General features: G+C 39.0%; 1 protein-coding gene across 1 annotated transcript in view; it reads left to right on the top strand.

Annotated features, from left to right (window-relative positions):
• Positions 1-644: 644 nt before the first annotated feature.
• LOC143027927 (uncharacterized) overlaps positions 645-15,000 on the top strand; it is a 27,180-nt gene continuing 12,824 nt past the window's right edge. Inside the window, exons 1-2 of the mRNA XM_076189574.1 lie at positions 645-863; positions 12,617-12,804. Of these exons, the coding sequence (XP_076045689.1) occupies positions 12,633-12,804 (172 nt within the window). The 5' untranslated portion in view covers positions 645-863; positions 12,617-12,632. The remainder of the gene's footprint in view (positions 864-12,616; positions 12,805-15,000) is intronic.

The following is a 15,000-nucleotide window of genomic DNA, read 5'->3' as shown; positions in this document are numbered from 1 at the left end:
GTAGCAATAAGATCAGATCCTTTTTGAGTAGAATTTGATATCATACATACCTACTGAACTCGAGCTTTAAACCTTATTATAACTTTGAGAATGTAACAGAATCAGGCGATAAAGATTTTTACAGCCAAACCTGTTTGCCAGCGCCTCTAAAGCGCCTTCTCCTCCCTTGCTTCAGGGCTCTAAATTCTTCTTTTGTTCCCATCAATAAGGTAACACGGTCTTCTTATATCAGTACTCCAACTCATATTGCAAGCTTTTATTCAGTTAAGGGACGAAGTTAGGGGAAAAAAGGGTCTTAAATAATAGAGACCTCGTTTTATATGGGGTCGACTTCACCCGCATGAAATTGTTTTATATTATTTGGAACAAAATCTAAGAAGTAAGTCACCACAAAGAAGAGTTTCGTTCCCCGTTTTCTTTCTTCTGGTAGAGAGGCAGAATCTTCTTCTCCTAAGAAAACAAAAGCTGAAGACTTAGGTCGGTCTCGCGTTATCAGAGTCCACTTGATGTGGGAAGCATAAGAAGATAAGCGAATGGTGTTCCAAGACGCCTTCCTGATTTACAGAAAGCGGGTGCTTCGTGGTTGCCAACAACCCACACACAGGAGGGTATTCACTTCTTCCATGACGTCAACGTCGAGGCGGAGGAACACACGCCCATCTCAGTGACCCTCGAGAAGTCAGCGGGAACGCACAGCCTACCAGAAGCCTCTGAAGCGTCCGGACAAAAAGGAAGTCGAGGGCCAGCGAGAAGCCTCTGAAGAGTTCGGACAAGGAGGTGGTCCAGGGCCAAAGAACCTGAGAAGTGGAGCACCAGGAAGACTTTACAAGTGGATTACATAAAGGGTCTGTCACCTGCTTCAGGTGGGTTCTCTATGGACGCAGATTTTTTTCTTACTTATATTCGCTGGATGTCGCTTCGAATATTAGCCAGTTCTTCAGTATGGTGAAAGTTATATTCTTTGTAGTTCTTCTGCACACACACACACACACACACACACACACACACACACACACACACACACACACACACACACACACACACACATATATAGATTAAGGTGGAACTGTATATGATAAACTGAAGAGGAAGAGACGGTACCCAACAATCATTCCTCCTTTTCCTGTATAGTATAATTATGTAATTACAATTAGGTAAGCACACACATAGATATATTACATGGACGTAGAAATGGAGTGAAAACATCACAGATGATCTAATCCGTCCAAGATTATAGTATGCATCAGCGTTCTGGTTCCCACAAAAGAGGAGGAACCAGATAACTTCCCCTCTCTACAGACAAACCCTACAAAGGGAGACGAGTAGAACTGGCCCTGCTATCATTAAAAAAAAGAGTGGCATGATCTTGGTGTGTAGGTTAAAAAAGAAAATAAAAGTGGCGGATAAAATCTCATGGGCTGAGATGAGCGGGGAGTCGTCATGGGAACCAGCTGAAAACGAAAACATATCCCTGGGGTCCATGACAAGAATTTAGGGGGGTGGGAAGAGGGGCATGGCCTGCTATTACAAATTATAATTTCTATGTAATGTGAGGAACCTGAAAAAAAATCGGTACTAAGAGAAGATAATTATGATTGTCAACTTTGTAAAAAAGCAAATGGTGTCTCTATCAACATATTATCATTATCATTATCATCATCATCATCATCATCATATATTATTATTATTATCATTATCATTATTATTATTAGTTAGTTGGGAGAACAATGAAGGGGAGCCACACGAATGTTGAGAATTTATGAAAAGGGAGGAGTGACAATGGTTGAGAACCACTAGTCTAGATGTAACGGCCACATGCCCAACCGATATAAAAAAACACAGTTTACCATACAGGTGACCCTTAGCATAGTCTAGATTTCAAAGATGATCCAGTCCACGCCTTCAAAACACCTGACACACTCATGAATATTTCCCGGTACGCGAAGCCCAGAGTTAACCTTAAAAAGATAACTAATCAATCTCCAACTTCCTTCTGTGTAGCAAATCTCCAACTTCCTTCTGTGTGGCCACTGGTCACCGCATGCTGCGCTTGGCGGCGGATTGGGGCCCTCCTGGGAGGGAGGTGCCGAGGGGGCCCATGCTCTCCATGTAGGCCTATTATTCTACTCCGTTGGCACGCGAGAAAATGATGCATAGAATTTTTGGCTGATTTTGGCAGGACAATTAAAAAGGTTGGCCAATCCTGATCTAAGCTGATCAATCCTAAGCTGAGACTGTGAGCGAACTGAAAACTCTCGTAGATATAATAGGTGGAGAAAACGGGGTGGTGCATAAGAGCGTGGCTCCTTTCCTGTGTACTACAATTAGGTAATATAATAAGGTAAACGCCCGCACACACACACACACTTGTCTGAAATATGTTAGGAAGTACTGTATAGCTTTGCACGTAAATGTGTAGACTTATGGGAGAAATTGGATGAAAACATAACCCAGACCAACAGTACAAAACAAACCTGAGGCAAATTTTTATAAAAGCAAATAGACGGGGCACCATGAGCACAGCTCCAACTCCGTATACTACAAGTCTGTAAATACACACACATAAGAACACATATACGAGCGCGTGTACACAAGAAAATATACAATCAAGAGAAAAATCGGCTGATTACCAATTCCGTCCCCTGAAATTCGTTACATTTTGATGGCGTTGTCGTTCGTTGGGTTGTCTCGTTCACTGGCAAGCGACCCCAACGTACCTTGGGGAGATTCTTTTCATTTTATTCTGGCTGCTGCCGTCAGACGATTCCATTCAGTTGGAAATTACCCCTAAACGATTGATGGTTCAATGAAACATAGGGACTTTTTTTTGGGGGGGGACATTTATTCATATTTTTTTCTATTTTATTTAGTTATTTCTTATTCTATATATACATTTTAATTTGTATTTACCTTATCGTTCATTTTTATCTATTTTTGTTTCTATTTTATTTAGTTATTCATTCATTTCATTATTTTTCGTTTATTTTCTTATCATTCATCTAGGATTTGGACTCTGATCCTTATTTGAACGAAACTTAATGACACTCATTGCTCTGTTCCACTCAACGCAGTGTCTAGCACCGAATATGGAGCGTCCATTTTTTTTTTTGCAAAAAAAAAAAAAAAAAAAATTAATAAATAAATAAATAAATAAATGAATAAATAAATAAACAAATAAAATAAAATAAAATCCTTTCAGAGAAAAATGTAAGACAACGAGGTTTAATAAGTAATCTTGATTAAGCTGTCATGGTTAGCCCTGTAAGGCGGTTTTAAACGATTAAGGTCTACTTATAGATTATATTCCAAAAGAGAGAATTGTGTCAGATAAGAGGGCTGAGGTTACATGAGTTGTTGTTGGTATAGCGGTTTCTGTTGTTGTTATTATTATGGTTGTTGTTGTTACTCGTTAGCCTACAGCGTCAGTGGACTGACTCTGAGAGGGACCCGACAGATGTAATTTACAAGTTTTGTTATAGCATTATTCGTGTAAATACTAAATTATTTTATCTATCTGAAGGGAAGATTTACCACAATGAGGTCTTCGTTTACGGAAATTATGTTTTAGTTCATCTTTCCCTCAGCGGAAGAGATGATCTGTCTGTCGATATACCAAGAGCTTTTTCCCCCTTATAAGGCAGGTAGCCAAGTCAAAGGCATGTACCCACTCCCACTCATTCCGCTCCCATCCCACCCCCGCCCTCTCATCTTAGCTCCTTATGGATGACGGGTCACCCAGCATCTCGACCGCTGGTCAACGGGAGAGATTAGAAAAATAAAAATAAAAGACAGTGACATCGTAGAGACGGGGATATTTTGTTTACACAATGGGACCCTTTGAAGCAGTGGGACCGATTCGAGTCAATGAGAGCTCTTGAATGGCCGATTAGAGTCAAAGGAAGGTCTTGAGAGGGATGCAACTAAGATTTTGGTCCATGGGTCCGGTGGGGAAGGTCACTAGCAAGTTGAATCACAAGCCTGCATGTGTGTGATTCACCACCATGGTCTTGGATCATGGGTTGGACACGTGATCGACATTACCCTTCCGGATGAGAGCTCAGAGCTCATATGTGGCCCGATGTATGGGTAATGCACACACACACACACACACACACACACACACACACACACACACACACACACACACACACACACACACACACACACACACACACACACACACACACACACACACACACACACACACACACACACACACACACACACACACACACACACACACACACACACACACACACACACACACACACACACACACACACACACACACTCTCTCTCGCACACACACACACACACACACACACACACACACACACACACACACACACACACACACACACACACACACACACACACACACACACACACACACACACACACACACACACACACACACACACACACACACACACACACACACACACACACACACACACACACACACACACACACACACACACACACACACACACACACACACACACACACACACACACACACACACACACACACACACACACACACACACACACACACACACACACACACACACACACACACACACACACACACACACACACACACACACACACACACACACACACACACACACACACACACACACACACACACACACACACACACACACACACACACACACACACACACACACACACACACACACACACACACACACACACACACACACACACACACACACACACACACCACACACACACACACACACACACACACACACACACACACACACACACACACACACACACACACACACACACACACACACACACACACACACACACACACACACACACACACACACACACAACTCCTTGCCCACCAAAGTTGGAGTGGTGGCTGGCAGTGCAGCGATGCTGTTTTTTTTTCAGCCCTGGGTGGGACTCGATCTCGGATCGCTGAATGTGTGTCTGTTTAGGAAACACTAACAACGAACTAGTTGTTCATGATTTTGATATATAAAAGACCACAGCATAGATTGGAATTCAAGCCAAATGTTATACAAATGCACTAACTACTTTAAGAAACATTGGCCAGGCGAATCAGTGTGTATTAGTAAATCTAAACAATCGAAATGATAAAAATAGAACATTAGAAAAAATAAAATAAAATTATGCCTTTCGATTCTCTTGTTATTGTTTTTTTTAATGTGACGTTAATGCAGCAATTTAATGAAAATAAAAACGGATCCAGATAAGAAGGGGACGTCTGAGCAAAGCCTTTAGGTGTTAGAAAAATAAACGAAAAAGAAAAACAAAAGAGAAATCAGGAATCTAGCAATTCGATGTCTTTGAACGACGTTTTGTGAAGTGAATTAACGTGAATCCTACAAAGACGTTACTCTTCGGACCAACTAAAAGTGGCGGCGGCACACTAGACATTTTTCGCTAACATGCTACTCGCTTTTGCTACTTCGCTGGAGTAGAAACGACTTCGCTTATGATAATTTTTTTGTTCAAATTTCCAAATTTCTCAAATGTCAAATTACTCCTGCTTTATCTAGTAAGAAGCTGTTTGACGAACTAAGGAAATTTGAGCCTCTCCGAATGTTAGGCACACTGTTGAGATGTTCTTACGGAACTCTAGAATATTGTAACCGAAGTCGTTTCCAATCAAACGGAGTAACAAAAGCAAGGAGCATGCTAGCCTGGTGTGCCGCCACCGGTCTGTCCTCATGAGAGTCAGCCACAAAAACTACTTTCACGCATTTAGTCATAAACTACTGTCATAAATAAACAATAAACAATAAATTATATATATATATATATATATATATATATATATATATATATATATATATATATATATATATACATAAAAGTAGATAATCAAATAATAAGCATGAACGTAACAAGTTGTAGTACGAGTTATATTTGTGAAAAAACGCGTAAAAATTGTATGTGTATATATATATAGTATATCTATTTATCTATCTATCTATATGTATATATATATATATATATATATATATATACATATATATAATATATATATATATATATATATACACATACATGTATATATATATATATATATATATATATATACATATATATATATCTATATATATACATATGTATATCTATATATATATAAATATATATATAGTATATCTATTTATCTATCTATCTATATCTATCTATCTATATATATATGTATATATATATATATATATATGTATATCTATATATATATATATATATATATATATATATATATATATTGGGCAATTTTATTTCTTACGTGTTTAGAGATTCGTAGTTGCCATGAGGACGCCATTGAGCTACGGCATGATTAAGGAGTTATCACACTGGGCAAATTTTCCTCCAACTTCCAATTCATCGGCGGTACCGTCCACCTCCAGAACTTTTTCCGCCGTAAAATCACTATGGCGAACTATTTTGTTTTCTCAAGAAATATACATATAATGTAATTTGATATTCTGGAGGAAAAGTATTTTCCTCTAGCATATCAGATTCCCTCTAGGAGTTGAAGGGAAAATAGCCCAGTGTGATAAAGTCAGAAGGCGTTGACGTGTCTCATTTTGTTTATGTTTTGTATGACGTCATCGGGTTAAGAGGCAACGTGCCGTTCGCCTCCTCCGACAAAGGACACAAGAGGCACCTTGCTTGCATTAGGAGACCCTCTGACACACACACACACACACACACACACACACACACACACACACACACACACACACACACACACACACACACACACACACACACACACACACACACACACACACACACACACACACACACACACACACACACACACACACACACACACACATGCACATGCAAACACACACACGTACGCACACACACACACACACGCGCATACACACACGCATACACACACACACACACACACACACACACACACACACACACACACACACACACACACACACACACACACACACACTCACACAAACACACATACACACACACACACACACACACACACACACACACACACACACACACACACACACACACACACACACACACACACACACACACACACACACACACACACACAATCACATACACAAACACTAATATGGGGCAAGGTATGATCAAATGGAGAGTAGACAACGGTCAGGGCGTGGGCGGTTCCGCCGCACTTCGAATGAACAGAACCGTCTGGCGTTGGATGCTGCAACAACACCAGTAACAACAACAACAACAAAAACAGCAACAACAAGATTAATGACATGAATAACAAAACGACAAGATCAACAAAAGAATAACAACGACAACATCCCTCTTTCGACGTGAAGGCTTCTCCCCTCAGTTGAATAAAATTGAATAAAATCAGTTGGCGGCGGCAGTTCGAACCAGTCTTGGCACCGAGGGATTTCAACAAGGAAGAGTGCTAGTGGGGCCCAACTATCATTTCTATTAGCCAAGCAACACCTGGATGGGGCCACGGACAGAAAATCAGCGGTACTTAGTGGATGATTAGTCAGTGTTGGAAAGGTTTCCAGGATGCTGAGAGACAGCATATCATAAGTGTGCAGAAACGGGGTGGGAACATCTGGCAAAGACATAAAGGAAACAGCCTGATAATATGCGTTGTCGTTCATTTCACTTTATACTTATCTATTTATCTATTTTATTTCTATTTTTGTATTTTTGTTGTGCCTGCGTGGACAACATTTGGCCTACAGCGGACCCCAGCTTGAAAGGGAACTAGACAGATCGATACCTTGTTTCAAATGAATGTGTCCCTCAATATGCATGCATGTAAGAACATTCAACAACCATTTGATACTGGACTGGTGTCAGGAACATTATAACTTCCTCGTCTGTTCTGCTCAGATTCTCAGACATATACCTCGATCTTCCCTTGTAGAAATTTCATCATTTTTCTTAAGCTATTGTCTTGTCTTGCTGAGTTCTAATGCATGTTGATCCTCGTTTGCTCCTTGTCGTCTGGACAAATGAGCATCGGTGTTGATGTGAGATTTGAATATAAAGAAGGTCTCAGACCACTTAGGTATAATGTCGTTGTTCTTTTGTTTTCGGTGAGTTGAGAGAGAATGAGTGAGGGGGAGGAGAGAGAGAGAGAGAGAGAGAGAGAGAGAGAGAGAGAGAGAGAGAGAGAGAGAGAGAGAGAGAGAGAGAGAGAGAGAGAGAGAGAGAGAGACAGAGAGAGAGAGACAGAGAGAGAGAGAGACAGAGAGAGAGAGAGAGAGAGAGAGAGAGAGAGAGAGAGAGAGAGAGAGAGAGAGAGAGAAAGAGAAAGAGAGAGAAAGAGAAAGAGAAAGAGAGAGAGAGAGAGAGAGAGAGAGAGAGAGAGAGAGAGAGAGAGACAGAGAGAGAGAGAGAGAGAGACAGAGAGAGAGAGAGAGAGAGAGAGAGAGAGAGAGAGAGAGAGAGAGAGAGAGAGAGAGAGAGAGAGAGAGAGACAGAGAGAGAGAGAGACAGAGAGAGAGAGAGACAGAGAGAGAGAGAGAGAGAGAGAGACAGAGAGAGAGAGAGACAGAGAGAGAGAGAGAGAGAGAGAGAGAGAGAGAGAGAGAGAGAGAGAGAGAGAGAGAGAGAGAGAGAGAGAGAGAGAGAGAGAGAGGAGGGTGAAGGTGGGAATGAGAAAGAGGGTATTAGATAGAGGTGGGTCGAGACGGAAAGAGCAATGAAGAACGTGTGTGTGCTGTGTGTGTGTGCAATGAAGAACGAGATGTCAGGATGGAGGGCGGTGACCGGCAAAGTCGCACAAGAGTCGGTGCTGGCACCTGTAATATTCTTGATGTATGTAAATGATACGAAGGAAGGCACGGTAAGCTACATTAACATGTCTGCAGACGGTGCAAAGGAGGAATAAAAGATGAGGAGAATGTAAATTAATAAAGATCTACCGTAGGTAATATGTATTCCTTGAACCAGTCATGAAAAATGAACTTTAACTGCAATAAATGAAAAACGTAATATATGGACCAAAAACATTATTATTAGCAGACGATAAACTATTGTTTCAAGAACTGTCTAGTTTCTGCAACCGGGACTTATTGATAATGGGTGATTTCAATTTTACTGACATTAATTGGATGACCCTTGGACATGGCCATATAAGTAGTTGCTTGATAGATTTTCTCTATGACAGTTACTTAGTTCAGCATGTAAAAGAGCCCACAAGACATGGAAACTTACTCGATCTATTGATCACTAGCTGCGAAAGCATGATAACCGGTGTAGAAGTTGGTGAAACTATTGCAAGTAGCGATCACAATTTAGATTCAAACTGCTAAAAATTTTAGAATAGATACTTGTGTTTCTAAAATACCCGATTTCAGAAAAGCTTAGCTCATAGAACTACGTCAGGAGATTCAGTTTACAGATTGGGAGGCAAAATGAAGCGAAAGACCTGTAGATCAGATGTGGAAAATGCTTCAAAATACGCTTACTAAGAGGATTCATACTTACATTCCGTTTAAGAACAGACAACCCCCAAATCAGACTCGTCCAAAATGGCTTGACAACGAATCTGAAAAAAAAAAAATTATTGCTAAAAACAGGGTACACCTAATGACTATCAAAGTTATGTAATAATAGAGATATCTAAAAAAGACAATAAAAAACGAAAACGACAATACAAAATGAATATCGCTGATAAATCCAAAGAGAATCCCAAAGAATTCTGTAGTTACATTAGAGATAAAAAGGTTATTAGGAATCACATTGGCCCACTATTATATGCTGACGGTTAACTTGAAAATTCAAATGAGGGAATGTGTGATATTTTAAACAACTATTCTAGTTCAGTATTTGTAAACGAGGCACCTCAAAGTGAAACCGAAACCTGTGAAAAATCTAGGGTGAACTTACTCACTACGGTAAATATAACAAAAGAAAAAATTAAAAGGTGTATATAGAAACTCAAAGTTAATAAAACACCAGGGCCTGACGGTTGGCATCCAAGAATCTTAAAGGAAATGAAAAATGAGATTGTTGTTCCATTACAAATTATTTTCAAGAAATCCATCATACCCGGAGATGTCCCAAGAAAATGGAAGCTAGCTAATGTTACTCCCACATTCAAAAAGGTGACAAAAAACAAACAAACAAACAAATAAGTACAGGCCTATAAGTTTGACTTCAGTCGTAGGAAAAAGGATGAAAACTATCATCAGAGATGATATCGAGCATAATTTAGAAAGTAACTGTTTGATAAATGATAGCAAGCATGGACTCAGACGGAAACATTCTTGCATGACTAACTTACTCGAATTCTACAACAGTCATCTCGAATTATGACAAAAGAAACAATATAGATTTAATATATTCAGACTTTGCAAAAGCTTTTGATACCGTCCCCACAAAAGACTACTTACTAAATTAGCTTCACATGGAGTAAGTGGTAGCCTATTAAGCTGGACTAGTAATTGGTTGAATGATCGAAAACAGAGAGTTGTTTTAAATGGCAAAACTTCTAGATGGAAAAGTGTTACGAGTGGAGTTCCTCAGGGTTCCGTTCTTGGGCCACTTCTATTCATAGTATATATGAAGGATATGGACTATGGACTAAAATCTATTGTCTCCAAATTTGCTGACGATAAAAAAAACTGTGCGGAATGGCAAATGATCACTTAAATCAATTAGATATTCAAGAAGATTTAGATAGATTACAGCAATGGTCTGAAAAGTGGCTAATGAAATTTAACACAAGTAAATGCAAGGTAGTGCACATAGGTAAAAATAACAGTAAGTACGATTACAAGTTATTTGGAAAATCGTTAACAAATGTGGATAGTGAAAAGGATCTCTGCGTAATTATCAGTAACGATCTCAAATCATCTAAGCAGTGTATTTCAGCCTCTGAGAAAGCAAATGAGATTCTAGGACTGATTGCGCGATCTTTTGACTTCAAAAGTCCATCACTCATTAACAAGCTATATAAATCGTTAGTTCATCCACATTTGGAATATACTGTTTCCTTATGGTCACCGAATCTCATTAAAGACATTGACAGATTGGAAAAAGTACAACGGCGAGCCACAAAACTGATTCCAGATATCAAAAATAAATAATACGAAAATCGACTAAAACATATGAATCCGTTTTCCTTGAAAAAGCGTAGACTCAGAGGTGACTTGATACAGATCTTTAAGATTCTAAAGGGAATTGACAACATCAAGTGACAACCCGATGATGAGAATCCGAAGAGAAATAGTAATCTCAAACTGTCCGGAAATAGATTTAATTTGGAAGTGGGTAGAAACAACTTCACCAACCGTGTAGTTAATGAATGGAATAAACTTTCTGAAGAGGTAGTGCAATATAGTTTAGTTCGAAGCTCTAAGATTCATTCAGATATACACCTATGCAAGATGCTGTAATGCCTGCCATTTATATTATATTATTTGTTTATGTGTTTATTATTTGTCTGTTTGTTTATTACTATTTGCTTGATTTTTATTTATTTATTATTAGTTATCTGCCAATTTATTATTATTCACTATTTACCTGATTGTTTATTATTTAACTATACTTATGCATTTATTTATATTATTTATTATTATTTATAATACATATTTTTTATTTATCATTATCATATTTTTTCGCGTCCGACCTAGTTATGGACCAAAAGGTCTCCTGTCGGCATTCTCAGACTTTGTAATCCTTTGTAATGAATAAAAGCTCTATAATACTGTAATATTTTAAAGATGTACCGTAGACAATACATATTCATGGAGTGAGCCATGAAAAGTTAACTTTAATGGAAAGTGTTAAAAAGTGAAATGAAAATGAAACGAAATGAAAAGTGTTGGAGATGAGTAAAAGCTCAATAAAGATCACCAATGAAATTCTCAATGGGAAATGATTAAAATACAAAAGCATGATCGATAAAGACCTGGGAATGTTGGTCACAGATATCTTGTCAACCGACAAACATATTAGAAAAATCGTTGGTGAAACCGTAAGACTATTGGAAAAAAAAAAAAAAAAAAAAAAAATACCACCATGGGCGATGAAATGGTGAAAAATGCATAAAATGACTGATTCAGTCAAGATCAGAAGGTACCACAAGTTTTGTTGTTATGGGTAGAATTTCATTGCCGCTAGTCGGGTGGTAGCATCGAAGGAATCAATGTTACACCCCGAACTGCCTTGTCGGGTCGTTTGTTGCCAGGAATGCCAACATGAGATGGCACCCAGCAGAAGGATGTATTTGAAACGAGAGGAAATTTGAATGATCCGCGCATGAATTTATCTATTCATTAATTTTGATTTAATTGTTATTACTATTCTGCATCTATGGATGGCTGGAATGGAAAGTGGAGAGCGCTTCCAGATAATAATGTTGGGTAAAGAGGAAAGTTGTGTAGGGCAGCTAGAACGGCAAAAAAGTTCATAGGGGGTCTTCGAATTTCAACGTCCTTCTCTCCACACGCTCTTTTCGGGGCAGAATTTGGGGGAATTCTAATCTGATGTCAAATTTTGGCCTAATTACAATTATTTGTTGTACATAAGAAATTATCTTTGATTTGACGACGGTCACTTGCTCGTGCGGGACGTTGAAAAAAATATATACTTTTCTTCTGCAGGTCATCCTCCTTCACGATGTCAACTGGTGACCCTCAACGCTTTACATCTTTGGGAACTCTTATGCTCCTGACGCTGCTACTGACGGTGGTGTTGACGGAAGCGGCGGGGGCGTTCTCGAGGACGAAATGGTTGGAGAATTTCAAGGACGACTCCGAGGAAGACTCGAGTGAAGAGAAGGACGACATCGGTAAGGGTGATACAGACAAGGTCATCATATTAGAATAACAGGGCAGGACTCACGGTAATGGGTTTAAATTGGACAATTTTAAATTTAAGAAATAAACAAGCAAGAATTATTTTGCCAATACAGAGGTTAATGAATGGTTAATGAGTGGTTAACGACTTACAAGCCATGTAGTGAGCGCTGAAATAATTGGTTGTTTTAAGAAAAGGTTAGACATCTTCATGGATGGGGATGATACGTGGTAATGGACATGGAACTGCCTGGTGTATGCCTTACAGTCTCTTGCAGTCTCCTTCATTCTTATGTTTTTATGTTCTTCAGGTGTTCCTGAATACGAATCAGACAAAAAATAACGATTTCAAGCTGTCAGGACGTAGATTTAATTCGGGTATAATCAACTTTGCCAACCTTGTAGTCCACGAATGGAATAAACTTCCTGCAGAGGCAGTGTAATGTAGTAAAGTTCGAAGTTTTAAGATTTATTCAGATAAACACCTAAGCAATATCCTGCCAATTGTTTGGTTCGCTTGTTTATTCTTTTCTTCGTTTCACTATCTATTCTTAGCATTCGATCTAGCTGTGGACCAAAAGGTCTCATGTCGGTACGTTCTTCCTTTATAATAGTGTACTTGTGCAAGCGGTCATGTTCAACTCGATCTGGCTACCTGAACGCATAAGGCAAAGGTGGTGTCTTTGTCGAAAGCTGTCTCTAGTCAAGGTGGCGGTATACTAGACTAGCATGCTACTTGCTTTTGATACTTTGTCTGAGTAGAAACGGCTTCGTTTACAATAGTCTAGACTTCCGTAAGAACATCTCAACAGTGCGTTTAACATTCGTATTTTAGGTTTAACTTCTCTTAGTTCGTCATTCAGCTTCTCACTAGATGAAGCAAGAATAATTTAATATTTGAAGATTTGAAAAACAAAAGATCGTAACCGAAGTCGTTTCTACTCCAACGAAGTAGCAAAAGCAAGTAGCATGCTAGCGAGAAATGCTTAGTGTGCCGCCACCTTAAGAAATATAATTACTGAGACATATCGGGGTTTTGAGAAATGATTGGATTAGGACAGGTGTAAGCATTCTCTATATTAATCTGTCAAAATGGTGGGGATGCCCCTCTGTTTCTGGACGCCTGATATAATCTCAATGTCTAAAGAAGCTAAGACTCCCATAGGAGAACGTAAGGATAAGAGCGGATATATGACACTAGAACGTTAAGATGTTGCATAAAGGGATTAAGAAAATTGTAAAGAAAATAGAAAGAAAAGAAAAATTAAAGCAAAAAGAGAAAAAGAAAATTTGTAAAGAAAAGAAGAAAAACGGCAAAACAAAGAACAGAAAAAAATTAGAAAAGAAAAGAAGAAAACGGTAAAGCAAAGAAATAAAAACTGTTGAATCTGCTTACATCAACACCTGAGGGAACACCAATAATAGGGTGGGTTTTTGTCTAGGTCAAGAGTGGTAAATGCAGATGGAGCGCCGGACAAACACTCACAGCCACCGCCCAGGTGGTGTGTCAAGTGGAGGCTGACCCGTGAGGACTATGTACAGGTGAATGAGTTCCATAGGACAAAAAACCCGCTCAGGTAGGACATTTGCACATCCTAACCTTAGAAAAAACAAAACTAAAGAGAGAAAGAGAGAGAGAGAGAGAGAGAGAGAGAGAGAGAGAGAGAGAGAGAGAGAGAGAGAGAGAGAGAGAGAGAGAGAGAGAGAGAGAGAGAGAGAGAGAGAGAGCGAGGCCTGAACAAGACCATGTTGAGTCACAACGTTCAAATATATAGATTAGTTTCTGAGCCATCTTCGCGTGTTCTTCACCCCTCCCACGCTCTCATTTGTATGTGTATGCATGCATGAGTGCGTCTTTTTATGAGATCCAGCAAGACATTATTTGGGAGGGAAATTGTCGAAACTCCAGGGGGTATGGGCTGGAACCTCAGAGATTCCTATTGATTCCAACTGACTCTGCCAAAATATTTCGCCAAATCGTTTTGCCAAAACACTTCGGCAAAACTTTGAATCTACAAGACTTTACAACCTACTGCCTAAGACTCTTATTTTCTAAACGTGCATATATATATATATGTATATATATATATATATATATATATATATATATATATATATATATATATATATATATATATATATATATATATATATGCAGAAACCTCATCTCATTTCACCGTAAGTTATCT

Source organism: Oratosquilla oratoria, chromosome 9 (assembly GCF_046742065.1).
Source record: "Oratosquilla oratoria isolate Oo_2021 chromosome 9, ASM4674206v1, whole genome shotgun sequence".
In the NCBI taxonomy this organism is placed as follows: Eukaryota; Metazoa; Arthropoda; class Malacostraca; order Stomatopoda; family Squillidae; genus Oratosquilla; species Oratosquilla oratoria.
Note: the sequence above shows the minus strand (reverse complement) of the source record. Positions and strands in the feature narration are given on the sequence as shown.